We start from the raw sequence: 23,216 nt of genomic DNA, 5'->3' as shown, positions 1-23,216 counted from the left end.
GGGGGGGGGGGGGGGGGGGGAGCTAGCATATGCTTACTTTTAGATTAAATGAAAAGATCAAATATTTTGCAATTAAAATCACTTTTTTTTAACAGGCAGCTTTGTGTATTTTAATTACCTATAGCACAAATACTACTTTTAAATTGGCTGACCACCAGTATATATGTGACAGCTATGTTTCATTTTTACCATAAAAGGAATGAATAATTTGAAACTGACTATTCTAGGAGCCATCTTCTCATGTCTAAGATGCTTAAAAGGGTAATGTTAGTGTTTTTTATTTCTTTTTTGGTGACTGGCTGGTACAGGGATCTGAGCCACTGACCTTGGTGTTATGACACTGTGCTCTAACCATCAATGCTAATCAGCCGTCCAGGAGTGTTTTTCTGTTTGGTTTGTTTAGTAATGTGCTTTCAAGCCCTTGAAAGTGTATATATACAGGTTATGCTCTAACCATCAATGCTAATCAGCCGTCCAGGAGTGTTTTTCTGTTTGGTTTGTTTAGTAATGTGCTTTCAAGCCCTTGAAAGTGTATGTATACAGGTTATACTTTCTGGCACTAATTTGAATAATATGCTTTAAGAGTCAGTCTTTTTTATTGGCAGTTCTTTAATAAGATTTGGGTTATATAAACTAATTTCAAATACTGAAAGTAAATAATCTGGTTTGTTGTTGATCTAATCATCGACAGATTTGCCTGTCTCTTTTCTGAAATTCTATATATCAGACTTGTGATACATACCTCTAGATGGGATCTGGTTCTGATTGGAATATTCTGTTATTTGTTAGTGATAAGTATTTCTACTTAATATTATTAAATTATCTGCTTATTTAACTTGACTGATTTTGTACTATTACTGAAATCTAGTTTTATGTGAATTCATTTTACATTTGATTATTCTTTGAATTTCAGGATGGTGAGGAAGAAGAAAATGAGAAAGGTATGTTTGATGCCAAGTAGAGGTTAAAAATTACTGACATTTAGAAAAACAGTAAATTATGTGAAAATAAAGCATTCCTTATTTGAAATCCTATTTTTAAAATGTTACTTTCAAATTTATCTATTAGTGGATTAAGTCAGCATCTTGATTTTATTTTCAATTGGTTTTAATTTTCTTTCAAACACTTAAGATATGTTCTAACTTAATAGTACATATCAGTTACTGTAGTGAACAATGCCATTTTTTATTTAACCTCATTTTAATTTTATTTTCAAAATAACTTCTAGTATACGGTAAGTTGATTATATCCTTAAGACTGACACTGCAGTAACTCATACGTGCTTATTGAAGTGTATAACTCATAATGAATTTTACAACTAGTCCTAAAAATGGTGAATGACCAGGAAACTGACTTCGTGTTGCTGCTTAGAGAAACTTTCATACAGTCCTCTGACAGTTTTAGTAGCTTAGAAGAGCTGTCTCATCCAGTATAATTACAGGGACAATAGTAGCAATACATGTGGTCAGTATGAGGTTGTGGAAGTGTTCTTGGACAGAAGTCAAAGGATCCTACTTTGGACTAGAAAGGACATGGAGCAGGGTTCTAAGCAAGGCAGACTGAAAAACCTAGAAGCAATGAAGTAAATCTACTGACTGAAAATCTCACGTGCCCGAAGCCTTTCTATTTTGGGGGAATGCAAGACGTCTTTGAAAATGGTAATTGCAGACTGATTGGACGGGATGAAGATGGGAAATAACCAATTTCCTGAACATTATGGAGCAGGAGCATCTTTGGAGCCTTCCATAGCAGTTTCTGTACAGTTCTGGACTACCCAAGAATTGAAGAGTGAAAAAGATGGGCCCCTGAAACGCTTTGAAGCCTGACTGGTATCCTCAGACTGACCTTTCAAGAAGTCACCATGGGAGTTCTGAAGGTCATAAGGGTTCAATCCCAAGATGCTTCGAACATTGAATAACAAATCTGCACATTTGTCATTATCCCATGGAGGAAACAAATCTTCCATATGCTATTAACTTATAACCAGAAATGAAGAGCTGCTGTCTTCAGGATGGAAACATTTTCTCACTATTGTTGTTTGGTGTTTGTGTGTAGAGATCATTTTTTCCATGAAGAATAAGTGATCCTGGGTCTAAAGGATTTGTTTATGTTAGTTAATACCCTTGTGTTTTTTTTTTTGTTTTTTTTTTTTTCCCTAACCTTCCATCAGTGCTAATAACTGGCTTTATATTTTCTAGGTCCTATTCTAGCTTATGAATATGAAATTGTTTAAACTTCTTGTTTTGCCATATTTATTCCTGTTAAATCCTCTTAGATATAGCAGGTTCTGGTGATGGTACACAAGAAGTATCTAAACCTCTTCCTTCAGAAGGGCACCTAGCTGAGGCTGATCACACAGCTCATGAAGAGATGGAAGCTAATGCGACTGTGAAAGAAGCTGAGGATGACAACATCTCGGTCACAATCCAGGCTGAAGATGCCATCACTCTGGATTTTGATGGTGATGACCTCCTAGAAACAGGTAAAAATGTGAAAATTACAGATTCTGAAGCAAGTAAGCCAAAAGATGGGCAGGACGCCGTTGCACAGAGCCCGGAGAAGGAAAGCAAGGATTATGAGATGAATGCGAACCATAAAGATGGTAAGAAGGAAGACTGCGTGAAGGGTGATCCTGTCGAGAAGGAAGCCAGAGAAGGTTCTAAGAAAGCAGAATCTGGAGATAAAGAAAAGGATACTTTGAAGAAAGGGCCCTCGTCTACTGGGGCCTCTGGTCAAGCAAAGAGGTTTGTTTTTCTATGTCAGTTCTTTACGATACTGAATTCCAGCATTCAATAAGATCACTCTGCATTAAGGGGGTGGCTTCAAGACCATGTACAGTAATTAGTGTCTTATGATCCTGCCTATAATATTTTTGATCGTCATAAGTTACTTTAAAAAAAATTTCAAGATCTTCATAATATGCAGTGTCCTACTGATTGCATTGTCGAATTGTCAGCATATATTTGGTTTTTGTTTTTGTTTTTGTTTTTCAAATTGACAATTTTTTGTGTTTTATTTTTAAAAATCCTTGTGATGATGGTTAATGAACAACTATCAGTTCTAAGAACACAAAATGAAGTCAAGTCCCAGTCCTGAAATCTGGAGAAGATGGCCATATATCCACTGAATAGAATTGTCAGAAAATCTAGATCTTCAGGCATCTTGGGGAAAATCAGTACAAGAATCCTAAGGGAGTCATTTTTTCAAATAACCTAATCTAGGCCTTTGGAATTGTTAATTTGTATGAATAGCATTAGTTTGAAATATAGTCAATATCAAGCTGTTCGATTTTTGGTTTGTTTGTTTTTTTTTTTTCATTTTTCTTTTGGTGATTTGCCTCTTTAGCTCTTCAAAGGAATCTAAAGACAGCAAGACGTCATCTAAAGATGACAAAGGTAAAGGACTTTTTTCCTATTTCAGTGTTAACATTGCATATTTTCATTTAAAAGTAATGATTGCCTTATGTTTCTTTTGACATTTGGTCCTTAAAATTTTTATTGACAAACTAGAAACTTTGGATGGCCTTTGTGTAAGCTATGGCGTTAGACTATAGAAAACTCCGTGTGATTGAAAGATTATTCTTTAATCATTTATTTTTAAACTGGAATGAGTACATTAAAAACTCACTTGCTATGGAACACTTCTCTGTTGTGTTCTAAGCAACTGTATTAAATATTAACAGACATTTCAATTTCTTACATTATAATTTCAGAAGTATTTTCTCTTTAGTTGCAGTCATTTGTAACCACAACCTTTTCCCTATTCTGTCTAGTAGGAAATGTGCTGTAAATAATGCTTGTATGTATTTGTGCAGTCTGCTATTTAAAAGAAAATTAATCTCTTAACATTAGGTTTTACTTTCTTCATTCTTTAAATCAGTGCACACTTCTGTTAACATAGCTAGTATACAATTTTTTTTTTTTTTTTTTTTTAAAAGATGACCGGTAAGGGGATCTTAACCCTTGACTTGGTGTTGTCAGCACCACGCTCAGCCAGTGAGCGAACTGGCCATCCCTATGTGGGATCCGAACCTGGGGCCTTGGTGTTATCAGCACCGCACTCTCCCGAGTGAGCCACAGGCCGGCCCAAGTAGTATACAATATTTTAATTCAGAATTTACTTCCTAATTTGACTTATTTGGGATTGATTGATGGTTGTCTTAACATAGAAATATAGTTTTTATTTTAAGTTCTCGTAAGTTTCTTGAGGTGCAATATTTGATTGCTGTCTGTTATCGGTAAATCTCTGGTTATCTCATGCCCATGAACTATGGTTTCAACTTGTACATATGCTGTGTTTACTTGAAAAATATTTCTTGTTTTCTACCAGAGTACTTCAAGAGAAAATATACCATTTAGGTACTCAAAAGTCCCAAAATACCTCCTGAGTATCTAAAGGAGGATTGTATGCATCCTCTGTGGTTTATTTAGTGTGTTTTGTTGGTATATTTAAACAGTTGGAAATTATAGTGATTTGGTGTAGTAGTTTACATTTGCAATATGCATGTCCCTTACAGTTTTGATTAATGGATAAGATACAATAAACTTCTAAAGTATTACTATAGGGCCGAGCCCGTGGCGCACTCGGGAGAGTGCAGCGCTGGGAGCGCAGCAGCGCTCCTGCCACGGGTTCGGATCCTATGTGGGGATGGCCGGTGCGCTCACTGGCTGAGCGCGGTGCAGCCAGTCACAAAAAGGACAAAAAAAAATAAAAAATTAAAAAAATAAAGTATTACTATAAAATAATAGATTTATAAGGTATAATGTTAGAAATATAATGGAAGATATAATCGATTTATAAAATGCTAATTTAGAAGCTTAGTAGTCTTGGTCTTAGTACCTTTTTTTCCCTATTATTAAAACTTTTTTACTCTAATTAAAAAAGTACGTGGGCCCAAATGTTAAAGGTAACATAAAAAAGATACACAAACTTCTAGTTAACATTTCATAAGGTAAAACAGATCCTTTGATGAATGCCTTCCTTAAGACTAGAAAGAATCAACTATTAATATTTTAAATATATGAGTCAAGTGTATGTTGTCTCTTCTCCACTAAGTTTACACTGAGAGAATTTTTAACTGTTAACGTGTGTCATTTAATTTTTTTATTTTTTCACTTATTTATTTTTGGCAGCCGGCTGGTCCTATAATTTTTTTCAAGCATTGAAAATTTTACTCTTTCTACATGTAATAACATGAAGTTATAGAAATTATTTCTTTTAACTGCTTATATACTATTTCTCTTAAAGTGGGTAAAAATTGTTTTCCAATTAAAGTCACGTGAATGAAAATTACCCTTTTATCACAGCACATTTGAAGAAAAGTACTGAAGGGTGACTGGGTAGGCCTGGATTCTAAGATACAGCATCTATATGTATGAAACCATCATTTGTGTGTGGAAATAGTATAGAAACAATTCATATAATCATTTGCTTGTTCTAAAGGATTTTTTTTTTCCTTTTTGTCTTTTTTCGTGACCGGCAACGGATCGCAACCCTCAGTGTCGCGCCCGTACCGGACCGGGACCGGCAACGGGATCGCAACCCTCAGTGTTGTGCCCGCACCTCGCTCAGCCAGTGAGTGGCCGGTCTGTATGTGGGATCCGAACCCTCGGCGGGAGCGCTGCTGCACTCTCAAGCGGCGCACTGTAGCAGTGCGCCACCGGGCCGGCCCAATTCTAAAGGATTTTGAGATCTCTTATTCTTGCAGTTTCATTTTAGAAGATTTTTTTATCGAATCCAGGGTTATTCAGCATGTATTATATGCTGCAGCATATAATTCCCATTTTCTCTTACTCTTCTTCTAAAGAAGATGAACTGGTTGGTTAGTCTTTATTATTAACCATTTAAGTTCTTGAAAACAGTTCATCCTTTGTTCTCACTTTTCCCCTTCCGTTCCAGTTTCTCAGGATCTAAAGCCTTCAATAGATGTGGCAGTTTTGCAGTCTGTTTATTCCTGAATGACTGTTTCCTGGTTGCCTGTGTTTAGTTCAGTGGTAGAGTATAAATTATTAAAAACTTATTAGCAAAGTCCAAGATGTGTAATTGATTTTTTACCCACTCTAACTTAAAATTCATGCAATAGGAACTATACGAATATTCAATTTGTTTTTTTCTCACTAGTTATATTGTCTATTATGTTTGATTTTAATTATAGCAAATTCATAGGATTTTTATATAGTAAAGTTATGCTATCAAAATTAAATGAAAGAATCATACAGTTTTGAAAGGATGTGGCCCTTATAATTTTGCAAAAAAAATACGTTCTGATTAAGATACTTACATGTCTGATCTTAAATCTATTCTAGGAAGTACAAGCAGTACTAGTGGTAGCAGTGGAGGCTCAACTAAAAATATCTGGGTTAGTGGACTTTCTTCTAATACCAAAGCTGCTGATTTGAAGAACCTCTTTGGCAAATATGGAAAGGTACATTCTTCTTACCTTTTTATCTATCTTTCTATTATCTTCATTTGAAACAGAGATTGTATTCAGAACAGTATTACATAAATACCTTCTAATTTCTTATATCTCTTAGGATTGTTATAGGCATAATTATTGAGTTCTATGGTAATGATAGATTAGGGTTAGGGGTTAAATGGCAGTTCATCATTTAATCTCACTGCACCCCGGGGATCTTTGTATTCCAAAGCTTAAACCCATCTAAGTTTTATTCATTGTGATTTTTCTAGCTCCTAGCATGGGGTCTAAGACATTCCTGAGGCTGATTTGGTTATCTTGAAAATATAGTAGACTAGTATTAGGCAACAGAATGTATAATTGGGGGAAAGAAAAACAGATGTGATCTCTGTTATCATAGAGATTCCAGTCCAGCGATGGAGAAAAATATGAAACTGGTAAAAACAAAAATACACACACACACAGACTTAATTAAAAATTGTCATAAGTGCTAGGAAGGAAGAGTGCAGGGTGTTAAGAGAGAAAAGGGGGAGGCTTTACTGTGGTTAGTTTATCAAGAAAAGTTTTTCTGGTGTCTAAGGGGAGAATTAAAGGAAGAGAAGTAGTCATAATATTCAGTTACACATTGAATGTTCCTTATCCAAAATGCTTGAGTCCAGAAGTGTTTCAGAGTTAGGATTTTTTTTTTTTTTTGGATTTTGGAATATTTGCATATACTTACCAGTTGAGTATCCCAAATCTGAAATTTGAAATGTTCCAGTGATCACTCCCTTGGAGCATCATGTTGGCCCTCAAAAAATTTTGGATTTGGGAGCTTTTAAAATTTGGGATGCTCAACATGTAATAACTATTGAGCTATTATTGAATTGCAATGGGTCTGTATCCCTTAGGACACTCAAAACTTTCTACGTAAATTTTAGCTTTTCACATACATCATAATTATGCACTGCTCCAATGTAAGTTCCTTGAGGGCAGGCATCTTTCTACTGTACTTGGTGTGTATGTGATAGACTTCCAGATATTTATTAAATTAATGACCAATATTGGTAAGTAACCATTAGTCAGTATTACAAAAATCTATCCTGCAGATTTTAGGAGGTTTATTTTTTTCCCCTTCTTCTTTTTTTTTTTTTTTTTTTGTCTTTTTTCGTGACCGGTAACGGGATCGCAACCCTCAGTGTCGCGCCCGTACCGCGACCGGCAACGGGATCGCAACCCTCGGTGTCGCGCCCGCAGCGCACTCAACCAGCAAGCGGACCGGTCTCTATGTGGGATCCAAACCCTCGGCGGGAGCGCCCCCACACTCCCAAGCACCGCACTCTACCGAGTGTGCCACCAGGCCGGCCCTTCCCCTTCTTTAATTAAAAAGTTACCTGAGTGTAAAGGAGGTTTTTATAGGTGTCAAATACAGTACACTGAGAATTGTAGTCCCACGATCAGCCATGGAATCCTTTTTGTTCTAATTTTTCAATAATGTATTGCTACAGGTGTGAAAACAATATTTTAATGTTGGCATTTATTAGGATTAAAAGTATATAAGGATAAAATCCACTTGATAACAAGACCTTGGCTTAAAAATTAAATTGCAATGGGTCAAATCGGCCTTTCCCAGAGCTGATATAGAAGCTGATAGTTTTTAGCCACCCACACTATAAAACCTCCTAAATTCCCTGTTTACCTTTTCCTGGCATTATATCTTTGTTCCTTTTTGTTCAGCACAGGATTATTCTCTATCACTTTTCTTCTCACTCAACCACCCCTACCTTTTCTCTCTTAACTATCCATCTTTTAGAATTAAAATTATTTGTCATTTTTATATTGATTAAAGTTTTAAAAGCACATAGATGAAAAGTATTGTCTTTCAAGTTCTAGGGTGTATTTTTTGAGTCTGCTTTTTCATGTGCGACTGGTTCTTTACTTGTTTTTGAAATATTAAACAACTCATAGGAAAGTGTTAACACGCATCTATAAACTATCCAGAAACTTATCCTCATTTTTTCTCTGGAGATTTAGGGTGGGCCAATGGTAGAGAAATTTTGCTCGAAATCCAGTTTCTTTGCTTTTGTTAATTGTGCCGTTACTTCATTGGTGTGGCTAATTGTGTTTTAGCTATATATTTGAGAGAAAAAATAGAAACAAAAAGTAGGCTAAATTACTATTTGACACTTTAAATTGTTCCCCTGAATACTTACTAGGTACGTATAGGCAGGGTAGATGGTGATCACAAAAATATAAAACAGAATCACATATATCCTGAATTTATCCTTTATCTTGAATTAATATATCCTGACTATATCCTTTGATTTGAATAGTCTCAGTTCTGAAGTTTTATCTATTTAGAAATGTGCGTAATTGTAAAGTTGTAAATCTCATTTTGTAGGTTTTGAGTGCAAAGGTAGTTACAAATGCTCGAAGTCCAGGGGCAAAATGCTATGGCATTGTAACTATGTCTTCAAGCACAGAGGTGTCCAGATGTATCGCACATCTTCATCGCACTGAGCTGCATGGACAGCTGATTTCTGTTGAAAAAGTAAGCTTGCCTAACTGTTTATAAAAAGGAGGTTGATGGCTAGTAATTCTCATTTTAAAGATGTTATCACTGGCAGAGAGTAGAATTAAGAGTCATTTTTATTTTTATGTAATTTTTTATTTTCTTTTTAATTTTCTATCTTTTCCAGATTTTCTGCCATCAGTACTTTTTATGATCATTAAAATGTAACTTTAAAACTTACTAGATTTTTTTTCTGCTTGAAACCTTTCAGGTAAAAGGTGATCCTTCTAAGAAAGAAGTGAAGAAAGAAAATGATGAAAAGAGTAGTTCAAGAAGTTCTGGAGATAAAAAAAGCATGAGTGATAGAAGTAGCAAGTAAGGATTTATTTTTTTGATAAGCAGATAAGACTTTTTGTTATATTAATGAATTAGTTCTCATTCGATTTTCTTGTCTGGGATGGTATGGTCAGGACACAAGCTTCTGTCAAAAAAGAAGAGAAAAGGTCATCTGAGAAATCTGAAAAAAAAGAAAGCAAGGATACTAAGAAAATAGAAAGTAAAGATGAGAAGAGTGATAATGGAGCAGGTGGCCAAACTTCAGAATCGATTAAAAAAAGTGAAGAAAAGAAGCGAATAAGTATGCTATGTATCTTTCCCCTCAATCCCTTTCTAATGCATTCTACTACTTAATTTTACAGTGGAAGGGGGAAACCTGAGATTACAATCCAGATAAATATTTAAACTTCATTGTTAGGTGTCACTGTGGTAGAAAAGGAGGTCTAGTAGGACTGATTGTCTTCTCCTTTTCTGTTGGGAAACAGATGTGGTCCTCAGCTAGGCTCCTTTTACTTTACTATTAAATCTGGGCTGACTTAAAATGGTTATTGATTTATAGTATTGAGTTAGAATCTTTTGGTGTCAGCAGATTGAATTGTTTTAAAATTTGCATTCATGTTCTCATAGAATAAGTAGTTGTCTTATTCCATATATTTGTGAATATCTGGCTATCTAAGAATTTAGCATTATTAAGTATTTATTTTCTTTTTCACTGAATTATTTTTTAAACATTTGTTTATCTAAATTTTTTTCTTTAGGTTCAAAGAGTCCAGGACATATGGTAATATTAGACCAAACTAAAGGAGATCATTGTAGGCCATCAAGAAGAGGAAGATATGAGAAAGTGAGTCTCTAAGAGAGGTGTTGTATCTCTGCAACCATTCTTGCATACTTCCATGCTTGAAAATCTAAGAAAGAGGAAATGTTAATAGTCATATGAACTTTTTAAATGACCAGCTAAACTTGAAAAATAAAACTCAATTAATTTTAACTTCTAATCTTCTCATAATTTTTTTCTCTAGATTCATGGAAGAAGCAAAGAAAAGGAGAGGGCTAGCCTAGATAAAAAAAGGGACAAAGACTACAGAAGGAAAGAGATTTTGCCTTTTGAAAAGATGAAGGAACAAAGATTAAGAGAACATTTGGTTCGTTTTGAAAGACTGCGACGAGCATTGGAACTTCGAAGGTAGGAAAAGAGTCTGTTTTATACCTGTCTTTAAGTATAGGGACATCTTTAACACTAGTTATAAACCAGATTTCTGGAAATTGTATTCCCACAGAAAGCTGTTTGCAACTTTAAAGAAGTGCAGTAACATCTAATGCTTTCTCAAGTTTGCATAGCACTTCATAAAAGTTTTTCATCTGTTGTCTCAAACTCAGCAGTTCTATAAGGTTAATTATGCCCGTTAGCTAATTGAAAAAATGGAGGCCCAGAGAGACTAAATGACTCTTTCAATGCCACATGGCTTATGGTTGGCAGAGTCAGGACTCAGACCCAAGTCTTCTGACTCCAAGTCCAGTGCTCTTTCCTCTACTCCAGAGCTGCTGCCATTGAAAGCATCACTTTGAAGGAAAAATTGATTGCTCAATAAGGTAGTTTCAAAGCACGCTACAGTGTTTAAATACTGTGTTGAAATTTTAACAATAAATTGAACAAAAATTCATTGTTCTTTAGGGTAGTGTCCAAGTGAAGGAAGATTTGTATTCAGACTTTATCCCAAAGCAAGTATTTTCTTGAAACAAACAAACTGAAAACATTAAAAAGGTTTTTTTGTGTGTGTGGCCATATCTCAGCTCATGAGTGCTAGTTTACTTTTGTGTATCAGTATTTGGATGCTACTTAAGATATTCTTGTGAATGTGTTTTATAATATATTTTTCCAAATGTTAACCTATCTTGTCCAGAGGTCATTAAGGAATTTCATCTATTCATTCACAGGAATGGTAGGAAATACCAGAGATACTTTTTAGCAATTTAGATTATACAGTGATTGCCACTCATCCTTACAGAAGGATATAATCCTTGTATCAGTAAAAACCCATTTTTCCATTTCTATAGATGAAGTTCCAAATTTCCAAGCTTCTTGTTTATTCAGTTGATAATTGATACTTTGGGAGGAGAGTGGGAGTGGGGAGTTTTTAGAGCAGCGATTTTCAATGCTATCCGACCAACCCGCTTTTATATAAAAAGTGTTGGCAGTGCCCCCTTTACTCCCTTGAAATGAAATTGATGCATAACGTACCTACCTATACAGATAATTCCAAAAAATCAATATAGTGCCTTGACTGTAATAAAAAGGACAAAAGTAATTTATATTCAAATATATGTTCCAGATATGAATGTTTAGGCATGACTTTATATGACTTAATGAAGTAGCCAGATGTTTGCATCCCTATTTAGACTTTAAAATCAATATAGTGCCTTGACTGTAATAAAAAGGACAAAAGTAATTTATATTCAAATATATATTCCAGATATGAATGTTTAGGCATGACTTTATATGACTTAATGAAGTAGCCAGATGTTTGCATCCCTATTTAGACTTTACTGAGAATGTCACAGCCAGAAATACAGGCTAATATTGGTATGTATATTAGTGACTCAAATACCAGGAGTGGTGTTGACATTATGACAGGATTTCTGTAATGGTGAATGACTCTTGGTGAAGTTCTCAAAAAAGTACGGTTTTCCTTTTATTTACATGGAGTTGCATTATTGGAAATTTTAGTGTATATAAAACCATGCCTAAGCAGACAAACAAGCCTAGTATTTATTGAAAATGGGATTAAGTTCTAGACTCAGATGCTGTTTTTTAAGATGTTTTGTTGTTTTTTAATGAGATGAATGTCCACTGTGGCATTTGAAAGGTATGAGTAGTACTGGATAGTTTCTGTTGTATAGGACTATCCTCACTATTCCATGTATCATGAGATATTTGGAATCTTTGGACCCCACTGACTTAATGCTAGTAACATTCCAATGGTCATTGTGATAATTTTTTAAATGCCCCATAGATTTCCATGGGAGTAGTACTGACCCTTTGAGAACCACGGAGTTGCTAGAGGAAGACATGCTAATAGACAAAAACAGTACACTGGTGGCCTTAGAGTGAAGAAATGAGAGAAACCCTATACTTGATTTAGTTCAGCAAACAGTTGAATGACGTCTAACTCAAAAAAGCATATTACCCAGAGCCATCTATTATGGGCCAGTGAACACTCCAAAAGAGCCCTTAAGGGCACCATTTTGTTATATTTACCATTTGCTATAGTTGATGTTCATGGTTAAGATCCCAAGTCATCAAAATAAAGTATGTAACATATTCAAGGAAATAGAATATAATATGCATTGAGAATTTTTCTATCAGAAAAACAATTAGTCAAAGTTGTAGTTTTATAAAATCATATATATAGAATATCTTCTTTTTAAAATGTCAGTTAATAGGCTACTAGTATAGTGGGATTTTTATTTAAACAGGAATCATCTAAAAGGCAACTAACTACTCTGTATATTCAGCTGCTCAGTTAACAGTTTTAAATAAGTGACAGTTTTGAAATTGGTTTAAAGTTTTATTTTGAGTTCTCTTTCCAATTACATTAAAACTACTTAGATTGAGTTGAAGTTTAAAATTGCCAACCTCAAGGAAAAAATCAAATTCAAAAGCTCTTCTCTTTCACACAGTGCTAGCATTATTTAAGTATTTCTAAATACTGATTTTTGTTAGACGAAGAGAGATTGCAGAAAGAGAGCGTCGAGAGCGAGAACGCATTAGAATATTACGTGAACGGGAAGAACGGGAACGCTTACAGAGAGAGAGAGAGCGCCTAGAAATTGAAAGGCAAAAACTAGAGAGAGAGAGAATGGAACGCGAACGCTTGGAAAGGGAACGCATTCGTATTGAACAGGTGCAGTCAGAAAATCTTTTCATCTTAAATAACTCCCCTTTTTTTCAAACCCTGTGATTTTTGCCCTAAAACTTGCTTTACTTGTTGTAAAGCTTCTGTTGAATGAGATCAGCCAATAAGCATTTAAGTGTCCATGAAAGATAACAGTGAATTAGGTACCAGTTAAAAGTACGTGTAGTAGTGACTTTGTTCTAGATAATTGGTAATAACTCTAGCTCTACAGTGTCATGGCAGCCTAATAGTCTGAGCATAGGACTATGAGTCCAGAGTAGTTGTAATCCAGGCTCTGTCACTATCCCAGTCTTAGAGAATAATAACTACTTCCTTATCTATTACAGTGGGAATGATTTCCCAAGGCTGGAAGGAAAGTAATGCCTCTCTATGCAGAATTGCAACCCACTGTCTTAAGGCACTTAGACTCCATACATATTAAGAACTGTATTTCTAATACCCTTTAGTGCTTTTCTTTTAGTCAGATGATTAAACTAAATCTGACCTTCCCAAATACTTGTCAGCTTCCACCATCCAAACCCTGTTGTGAATGATTTCCCAAGGCTGGAAGGAAAGTAATGCCTCTCTATGCAGAATTGCAACCCACTGTTTTAAGGCACTTAGACTCCATACATATTAAGAACTGTATTTCTAATACCCTTTAGTGCTTTTCTTTTAGTCAGATGATAAAACTAAATCTGACCTTCCCAAATACTTGTCAGCTTCCACCATCCAAACCCTGTTGGGTTTTTTTTTCCTTTTTTTTTTGTCTTTTTTTTTTCGTGTCCGGCAACGGATCGCAACCGCAACCCTCAGTGTCGCGCCCGTACCGGACCAGGACCGGCAACGGGATCGCAACCCTCAGTGTTGCACCCACACCTCGCTCAGCCAGTGAGCGGGAACCGGTCTGTATGTGGGATCCGAACCCTCGGCGGGAACGCCGCCACACTCCCAAGCGGCACACTGTAGCAGTGCGCCACCGGGCCGGCCCAAACCCTGTTATTTTTAATGTTGCAGAACAAAAACCATAGCCTAGATTATTGAAATCAAATTTATTTATTTGTCCCAGGTTTGTGTTTTGCCTGGTGCTTGCATATGATAATTCCTTAATGAGAGGATTAAAACAAGATTGTATATATACTTACCTTATGTTTTCATTTTGCATTGGCTGGTTCTTCCTTCTGTGTTGCCTGAAGGAACGTCGTAAAGAGGCTGAACGGATTGCTCGAGAACGAGAGGAACTCAGAAGGCAACAGCAACAGCTTCGTTATGAACAAGAAAAAAGGAATTCTTTGAAACGCCCACGTGATGTAGATCATAGGTAGTTGCTTACTTTCTTCCTTAACAGTTACACTTGCCTTCTTATTCTCTTTGAGCTAAGACTAGAAAATTAGAAAGTACGGTCTCCCATCAGTGGAATAGGAAGGATTACAGTACAAGGGTAGACCAAATGCATTGTTGAGCAGGAACAATCTGCTCTTCTTTCCCTTTTTATCTTGCTAATGCCATTTTTCTTTTTTAGATGACTGGAAATACATGGTTATACTGGTCTTAAATAATGGTTCTCAAACTCAGACCCATTTTCTTAAAGGGTGAAAAGTTCTTCTAGGGTAGTGCAGATAGTATAAAAACGGAAGTCATAAACTTGGGAAGACTTAAATATAGATTCCGTTGTGTGTTTGTATTCATATTTCTTAATGGACTTTAAAATATAAATATATTCATTTAATTTTCTTAAGAGAAATTCTATCAAATTTAGTTGATTGCATGGAAAAATAGGAGTAATGAATGAATGGTGTTCGGAACTCTAGTCTTTCCAAAGTCAAGGATAACTGAAAAGGTTGTGGAGTGCCAGTTACAATTTTATTATAATACGGTGTTCAAGTATTTTATTTGTCTTTTCCATTTAATAATTTAAAAGTACGAAACACTATACAACTTTACATAATTTAACAATTAATTCTTTGCTAGCTGGTACTCCTAACTGAATGTGTTGTGTCCTAAGTTTATTAGACCTCTTGTGTCTACAGTTCTCACATGTGGTATGTACATCTCCAAGTAAGTGTTGTTTGATTATTGTAAAACTAATTTTTATAAATGAGCAAATATTTCTCTTCAAGGCGAGATGATCCTTACTGGAGCGAGAATAAAAAGTTGTCTCTAGATACAGATGCACGATTCGGCCATGGATCTGACTACTCTCGCCAACAGAACAGATTTAATGACTTTGATCACCGAGAAAGGGGCAGGTTTCCTGAGAGTTCAGCAGTACAGTCTTCATCTTTTGAAAGGTAGATAGATATGTTGAAAATTGTTATATTTAGTATATGAGCCTTACTACTGATAACTCTGATTCTCTATTAAAATCTTATTAAGAAGTACAGGTCAGAACTGTATGTTCAAAACAAATTATATGTTTGGTTTTGGTTTTTGTTAATGGGAACATGATTCAATTTTCACAGTTAAATAGGCCACCATAATAAGGTTAGGTAGGTTGGCTTTATCTTCTTACCTTTAAAACTGAGGGGGAACACTGTTAGCTTTGGATGTGCCTCAACTGTTAAGAACAGTAAAACATTCTTTAGTTTGGTTGTTACTTGAATGTTTGATGTCATTTCTCCTAGATGCTGAAAAACCAACCTTAATGCCAGACACTTAGCTCAATTTAAAAGAAAATGAGTTACTATAATCAATAACTGTAGTTTTTTTGGTGGCTTTGCCTTAAACTTATTTTTAAAGACTTTGTCATCATTATAGGTTACACAAGTAAAGAAAAATAAGGCCAAGTAAGTACTTCTTAGGACCTGTGTTGTTTGTTTGTAATCAATAGACGGGAACGCTTTGTTAGTCAAAGTGAAGGGAAAAAAGCACGGCCTACTGCACGAAGAGAAGATCCAAGCTTTGAAAGGTATCCCAAAAATTTCAGTGATTCCAGAAGAAATGAGCCTCCACCACCAAGAAGCGAACTTAGAGAAACAGACAGGCGAGAAGTACGAGGGGAGCGAGATGAGAGGAGAACAGTGATTATTCATGACAGGCCTGATATCACTCATCCCAGACATCCTCGAGATACAGGACCCAATCCTTCTAGACCAACCACCTGGAAAAGTGAAGGAGGCATGTCCACTGACAAACGAGAAACAAGGTATTCGTGTACTTTTTAATGCTTCTCTAGTGGTATATAATGCATTAGGGTTTTACAAAAATATTATAATAAAGCTTTGATCATGTATGTTTTTGTGTTTTGTTTAATAGAGTTGAAAGGCCAGAACGATCGGGGAGAGAAGTATCAGGACACAGCGTGAGAGGCGCTCCCCCTGGGAATCGCAGCAATGCTTCAGGTTATGGAAGCAGAGAAGGAGACAGAGTAATCACAGACCGAGGAAGTGGAGCACAGGTAAATGCCGAGGAGGGTTTCCCATCAACTCTTTAGAAATAATTTTAGAGAACTTAAGAGATACTCTGTATATAAAATATTTTGATGTGGCCTAGATTGGTTAGATTAGCATGGCTTTAAACTAGTTTCTTGTAAAAGATTTTAATTTTTCTCAGATTTTACTGTCAGTAACAGTTGAACACCAGTAGTACAAAGAAGTAGGATACCAGCCTCGAAATACTTGCTCCATTTTTGTTAAACTTTCTGCTGAAATTTGAGAATTGTTATATTTGGTGAATGAGCCTTTTTAATGATGGCTTTGGTTTTATTTAAGAAAATGAGGCTTTCCAATTGATGGGAAATCTTTGGCCTCTAATTCTGTTTCCACTTCAGTTTTTCCTTTATTTATTTATTTTAAAATTCTCTTTCTCTTACATCATTAAGTAGCTTAAAGTGTAGAACGGAACTAAAACTTGTATATTTTGTTCTCTTATTTCTAAAGGGAGGTGAATGGACTTTTTATGTTTTTTAATTGCTTTTTATTCTCGTGACACTTTATTGACTTAATATTTTGTAAGTTAATAAGTTGGACAGAGGAAAGTATCTTTATCTCTTACCAACTCAAATGAGCAAAAAAATTTTGACTAAAAAAGCATTCTGTTGATGTAAAATTGGCATATGGGTTGACAGTAGCACAGATAGAATATACTTTTATAAATTATATACCTAAAAGAATTCTGAAATGTGTGTCTGCATTATTACTCTGGTGCTTTATTTTGCATTTGAATGCATATGATTTCATAACAGAAATCAGAAAAGAAAAAAAAATTTTTTTTACCAGAAAAATTTTAATCCCTTGGTATTCTACCTAATATTACTATGCACTCTCCATTTCATCCAGGGCATTTATGAGACAAATTTGGGCCTGATGGCTATGTAAGTTTTAATGTTTCTAATAAGTAGAAATGTTTGATAGATAAGTTCATTGAATTATATAAACTTAAGGAAGGCTCACAGAGTAGCCCACTGCATTCAGTTGTCATTTGAGAACAGGTCTCCTGAGGAAGAGATTCTGTATCCTCCCTTTAAAATTCTCTTTTTCTTAATGTTAGTCTATAAATTGTTCTGCTAGTATTATATCTAAACTTCTCCGTGGGGTACCTTCAGTTTTATTTTGTATGGGCTAAGTATCACAACTCTTGGTTCTTCTTACCTTGGATTCGTAGTTATATGGCTTTTGTTTATGTTCACCGCTCTGTTTTTCATAGTCATGCATATAGCACCTTGTAAGAGTCATAGCACTAACTAGTACTATGTAAAATAAAATGACAACTATACCTTTTTGAAGTTGTTACAACAAGCAAACGGAAAAGACATTCTTGGGGGGGAGGGGAGAGAGGGAGGAGGGAGGGAGGTGTCGGTGATGGGCCATAATAATCATATACATTGTATATTGACAAAATAAAAATTTAATGAAAAAAATAAATAAATAAAAATAAAAATAAATTAACNATATACATTGTATATTGACAAAATAAAAATTTAATGAAAAAAATAAAAAAATAAAAATAAAAATAAATTAACAAAAAAAAAAAATGAGATGACAACTCCTGCTTCTGAAAGCTGTTTCATGTTGTACTGACAGGTTGATCATATACCCCACCCTGGTGTGCCTTAAGGTTTTGGCTTCTGGCTATGCCTTCTTACCTATATTAGATCCAGGCATTTTATTTTATTTTGGTGGCTGGCCAGTATGGGGATCTGAACCCTTGACCTTGATATTATAACACCATGCTCTTAACTCACTGAGTTAACTGGCCAGCCCTCAATCTAGGCATTTTAAATATTCAAGGGTTAAAAAGCGCTTGGTGCTAGAAGGTAAAGAAATGGGAATTAAAGTGCCAAATCATTTTCCCCATTACCCTGCCTTCAAGACGAGTATCTTCTCACTACAAAATAGATGGAGACTCTTTCATATGCTGTTGCATTATTCATTCTTTTATCTTTTCAGACATCTTATTAGTTTGCCTGTAACATTAAAAGCACACCAGTATAAGTATTTTGACATGAGACTGAGGGTGTCATGATTTTTCTTTTAATATGCTATTCTTTAGCACTATCCTGAAGATCGACATGTGGTTGAACGTCATGGACGAGACACAAGTGGACCAAGGAAAGAGTGGCATGGTCCACCTTCTCAAGGGCCTGGCTATCATGATGCAAGGAGAATGGGTGATGGCCGGGCAGGAGCAGGCATGATAAGCCAACATTCAAGGTAAATAGCAAGTCAGTTAAGACTTTTTCTGCCAGTGTGTACCAAGCCCTTATCCTTTCCTTAGAGGTCACTATAGTTTTTGAGGGATTGAATTTGCAACTAGTAAAAACCTTAAGTCTGTCCAAACATTTCTTCATATTAATTTAAGATCTCCAAGAGTTTGAATGCAGGGCAGCTGATGTTAATTTGTTATTTTATATTCCTCATTGTAATTGATTGGCATTCTGGCCAGTTGGTCTAGATATAGGTATATATGTGTGTCAGAATCCAGTAGATAATGAACATTAACCTCATGTTGGAATCATCATCTTGTTCACTACCTAGCATTCCTAAAATTCTTAGGAAGGAAGAAGAAACTGAAATTGTGTTGTTTCTTCCCTTTTCAAATTACTCTAGCAAAACTTTTGGACATTTAACCCAAAGCCTGTTGATATGCTAAGAAGAAAGCTTGATTTTTGTCTTCACACCAAGGTCTGTTGTGGCCTGTTATAGCTCTTCAGCCAACAGGTCTTCAGCCATTATCTCTTCCATGTCCTTTCATTCCCTTTCCCCTGTCTTTCTTAGAGGAGATACTGGCTTGGCATAGTGACCTACATTGCTACTATTCTAGTGGTCACTTCTATCATCAAACTGAGTGAGAGTTACCCTTGTGCCTATACTGCCTCACCACTCATTCTGTCTTTGGTTTTTAAAGGTCACCAATGGCTTTTTTCTTGATAAATACATATTCCTTTATTTTCTTAGTTCTCAGGCTCCTTATGGGTTAAGTACTATTTCATGCAGTTGCTTTTCTTTTTTTTAAAGATGACCCGTAAGGGGATCTTAACCCTTGCTTGGTGTCATCAGCACCACGCTCACCCAGTGAGCTAACCAAGCCATCCCAATATGGGATCCGAACCCGTGGCCTTGGTGTTATCAGCACCACACTCTCCCAAGTGAGCCACGGGCCAGCCCAGTTGCTTTTCTTTATTTTGAAACAGTCTTCTGTTTTCTAAGGCACCATAATTTTCTTTCTACCTTTCTGATTTCCTCTGCTGACTCTTTCAAATGGTTGAGCTTTAAAAACTGCTCTCTTTTTAGCTCTATATTGCCATCTCCTTGTAAATGCCTTGCTGTCTCCATAAATTCAAGGTCACAGGCAAACTCATTCCTCTCCTGTTTCAAACCTTCATGTCCCTTTTGTTGCCTCCAGCTTCCTTTCACTTGCCAATGCTACCACCCATCTCACTCACCCCAACTGGAAAACATGAGCCTTATCTTTATCTGTCTTCATTCCTAGCAAAAATTTCTAAATGTAGTTCAGTTTTTTTTTAAGTGTTTCTAACACCTATCTCTTCTTCCTCATTTTCATCTTCTACCTGATTTTCCCAAATTAGTCTTTTTCCTGCTCCATTATTCACATTATTTCTAAATTTAACTGTTGGAGCACTATTTTGTTATACCGTTTACTTGCTCCAGAACCATAAGCAACTTCTTTGGGTCACGGATCTAACCCAGATTCCTCAGCCTGCCATTCATACCTTTCCAAAATTTGCTTTTATTCTACTTAACCCATTTTTATCTCCTACTTTTGGTAAAGGGATTTTTTTGGGTAGGTCTGTTTTTTCTGTGTCACTCACTAGTATCTGTTGCATTATACATAAAGATTACAGAAGTATTTCTCTTTTTTTTGTGGCTGGCTTGGTGTTATAAGGCTGCACAGTAATATTTCTTGAATGACTTCCTGTAAGTCAGAGGTTCTCAAGCTTTAGCATATAGCAGACTCATCTATAGGGCTTGTTAAAATACAGATTGCTGTGGGGGCTGGGAATTTGCATATCTGATAAGCTCCTAGTTGATGCTGATGCTGTTGATCTGGGGTCCACACTTTGAGAACCATTGCTGCAGCCCATTCATGTGCACACCATCAAATAACTTATGAAAAAGAGGGGCTTTGAAGTGAGATTGCCCAAGTTGAAATCCTTGCACTGCATTGATTAACTCTGTGAACTTAGACAAGTTACTTAATCTCTAGGTTCAGTTTCTTCATCAGTAAAGTGGGGTTGGTAATAGTACATACCTCATAGGACAGTTGAAAAGAGTAAATGATAAAGTACAAAGAGCAGTACCTGGCAAATGTGTGAACTTAGACAAGTTACTTAATCTCTAGGTTCAGTTTCTTCATCAGTAAAGTGGGGTTGATAATAGTACATACCTCATAGGACAGTTGAAAAGAGTAAATGATAAAGTACAAAGAGCAGTACCTGGCAAATATAAGTGCTATCTATGTAGGTATTTGCTGTGATTATTCTCTGTTCTCTAACATTTTTTTAAACCTTTTTCAGTAATGCATCCCCAATTAATAGAATAGTACAAATCAGTGGCAATTCCATGCCAAGAGGAAGTGGCTCCGGATTTAAGCCATTTAAAGGTGGACCTCCACGACGATTCTGAAAATGAGCTCTCTGCCATGGTTTTAAGATAATTTATTGAAATCTCCTGTAAACTTTACTTGACTACTTATGAAGAGGACCTCTGACTTGCTTGAGAATTGTCAGACTTTTCTTTTTTTTTTTCTTTTTTAAAATTTAACATGATTGCTTTTCTCAATTTTGGAGAAGACAATTAAATAGTTCTGTTGTAACTTTTAATAGTTTTATGTATCATTCAGCTTTTTTTCTTGCAGCACCAAGATACATTTGAAACGATTGGAATTGAACCCATTTTGTTTAATGCTGTGTGAATATAAAGAGTAGTTTGCACTGTGTGGTAGTGGTTTAATTTACAGCATTAGCTCTATGCTGTCAGGCTCTAGGGATACTTCTTGTCACCAAGGATTTGCAGCTTCCATTTTGAAGGCTGTCTAAGCTTAAAAAGTCTGTTGTCTAATTTTTAGAGAATAAGATTGTTCCTTGCATTTCTGAGTATTATGTAACCTATTTTTGCAGAAGGTACTGTTACATTAAGTGCATCTGTGTATCCTGGTTTAAGAAAATGTAATCTTTTTTTGAAATAAACCTTCATATTCTGTATAGTTGCTAAAGTGTTGAGAACCTTTTTAATTGTAAAATGAGAACCAGTTTTCAGTTTAGCAGCGTATTTGTTCAGGTTTGCATGGTATGAAACCAAATAGATTAATGAAACCTTGGCCATGAGGGTTCTTAGACTAAGTTGTGCAGGTAAGTGCACTGTTAGGTAATCTGCACTGTTTGGTGGATAAATTCCAGCTCTGGGAATTGTGTGGGTATTAATGTTTCCATGTTCCCAACTATGTTGAGAAGTGGAAAAAACCCAGGTTCTAGATTGGTGAATCAACTAGGTTTTGTAAATACTTGTATGTGGGAAGACATTGTTGTCTCTTTGTGAAAATAAAAATCCACACCTGGAAGTATATGTGTCTTTGTTTTCAGCTTTTTAGGTGTCAGTCCTCCAGCCCTTTCTGGAGTTAAAGCCAAAGTACAGAGCTGTAAAGGCAGTCTTTTTGGTCTATATTCTTGAAAATAAATCTTTGACTCTTCACCTCAGTAGCTGGGCAGCACACTCTGATGTATTAGAGACTTAACCACTAATCCTGTTGTAGTTTTTTAAGGCATCTTTTCTAGGAAAGCCCTTCAAAATAAATTCAGAACACCCCTCTTTCATGAAAGCTTCCCATATCCCTTCATATAAATCACTGACGAAAAGTCCAAGTGGTCTAGATTCTCGGTGAATTCATCAGCCTTTATGCTTATACAAAGTGAAAGATGGGGGGGTAAGGGGTTGCTCTGAGGCCACTCATTTGATGCGAGGAGGAATCTTTATAGACATTCTTGTAAATGTTTGTCCCTGAGTGGGCATGGCCATGCCCATGAGATGGCTCAGACTTTTGAGTGCTGTGGACAGCCAGGGTACTCTGGTCTTTGGCCCTTTGGGGTACTGGCACTCTTTTGTAGTGCTCTGGATTTCATAGCCTTTTCTGCCATTCCCAGCCCTGCAACTATGGGAGCAGGGGTAGGGGGCTACTTAATTTTTGATCCCCAACACTTTACAGAATGATACAACAGAAGCCTCCATGTGCACTGGAGTGGACTATAGCTTCTGCCCTGCCTCAGATTTTGGGTCATGTCACTTCTCATTATGTCATTGTTTCCTCATCTGTAGAGTGGGACTCTCACAAAGGATTAACATACAGTTGCTAACATTGGCTAAACTCTTTATGTGCTGGGCAGTGTGCTCAGTATTTTTAAAGTGCATTTGTTTGCCTAAGACTAAGAAGAATCCTTCTAGCCATAGGTATAATCACTGCCCTGCAAAGGAGCTAAAGAGGCATTTCTCAAAGGATGATATACAAATGGCCAACAGACATGAAAAATGCTCAACATCACCAAGCATCAGGGAAATGCAAGTCAAAACCACATTGAGATATCAACTCCCCCTGTATAGACTGGCCATTATCAGAAAGAATAGTA

The 23,216-nt window shown here is 36.0% G+C and overlaps 1 protein-coding gene across 3 annotated transcripts in view; it reads left to right on the top strand.

The window, feature by feature from the left end:
• Positions 1–22,159, top strand: part of SLTM (SAFB-like, transcription modulator) — a 47,647-nt gene extending 25,488 nt beyond the window's left edge. The window contains exons 6-21 of one of the 3 annotated variants that reach the window (XM_008577120.1): positions 914–941; positions 2,333–2,744; positions 3,346–3,395; positions 6,306–6,424; positions 8,796–8,945; positions 9,178–9,281; positions 9,377–9,543; positions 10,001–10,086; positions 10,265–10,428; positions 12,967–13,147; positions 14,335–14,459; positions 15,259–15,429; positions 15,969–16,283; positions 16,394–16,535; positions 18,629–18,789; positions 21,114–22,159. In XM_008577120.1, coding sequence (XP_008575342.1) covers positions 914–941; positions 2,333–2,744; positions 3,346–3,395; positions 6,306–6,424; positions 8,796–8,945; positions 9,178–9,281; positions 9,377–9,543; positions 10,001–10,086; positions 10,265–10,428; positions 12,967–13,147; positions 14,335–14,459; positions 15,259–15,429; positions 15,969–16,283; positions 16,394–16,535; positions 18,629–18,789; positions 21,114–21,222 — 2,484 coding nt within the window. In that variant the 3' untranslated portion in view covers positions 21,223–22,159. Of the gene's footprint in view, positions 1–913; positions 942–2,275; positions 2,745–3,345; positions 3,396–6,305; positions 6,425–8,795; positions 8,946–9,177; positions 9,282–9,376; positions 9,544–10,000; positions 10,087–10,264; positions 10,429–12,966; positions 13,148–14,334; positions 14,460–15,258; positions 15,430–15,968; positions 16,284–16,393; positions 16,536–18,628; positions 18,790–21,113 lie in introns of all 3 variants that reach the window. The other 2 variants (XM_008577117.1, XM_008577116.1) reach the window with 2 other exon arrangements.
• The last annotated feature ends 1,057 nt before the right edge of the window (positions 22,160–23,216 follow it).

The sequence above is a fragment of the Galeopterus variegatus genome, unplaced genomic scaffold, assembly GCF_000696425.1.
Source record: "Galeopterus variegatus unplaced genomic scaffold, G_variegatus-3.0.2 Scaffold1453, whole genome shotgun sequence".
Classification (NCBI taxonomy): Eukaryota; Metazoa; Chordata; class Mammalia; order Dermoptera; family Cynocephalidae; genus Galeopterus; species Galeopterus variegatus.
Note: the sequence above shows the minus strand (reverse complement) of the source record. Positions and strands in the feature narration are given on the sequence as shown.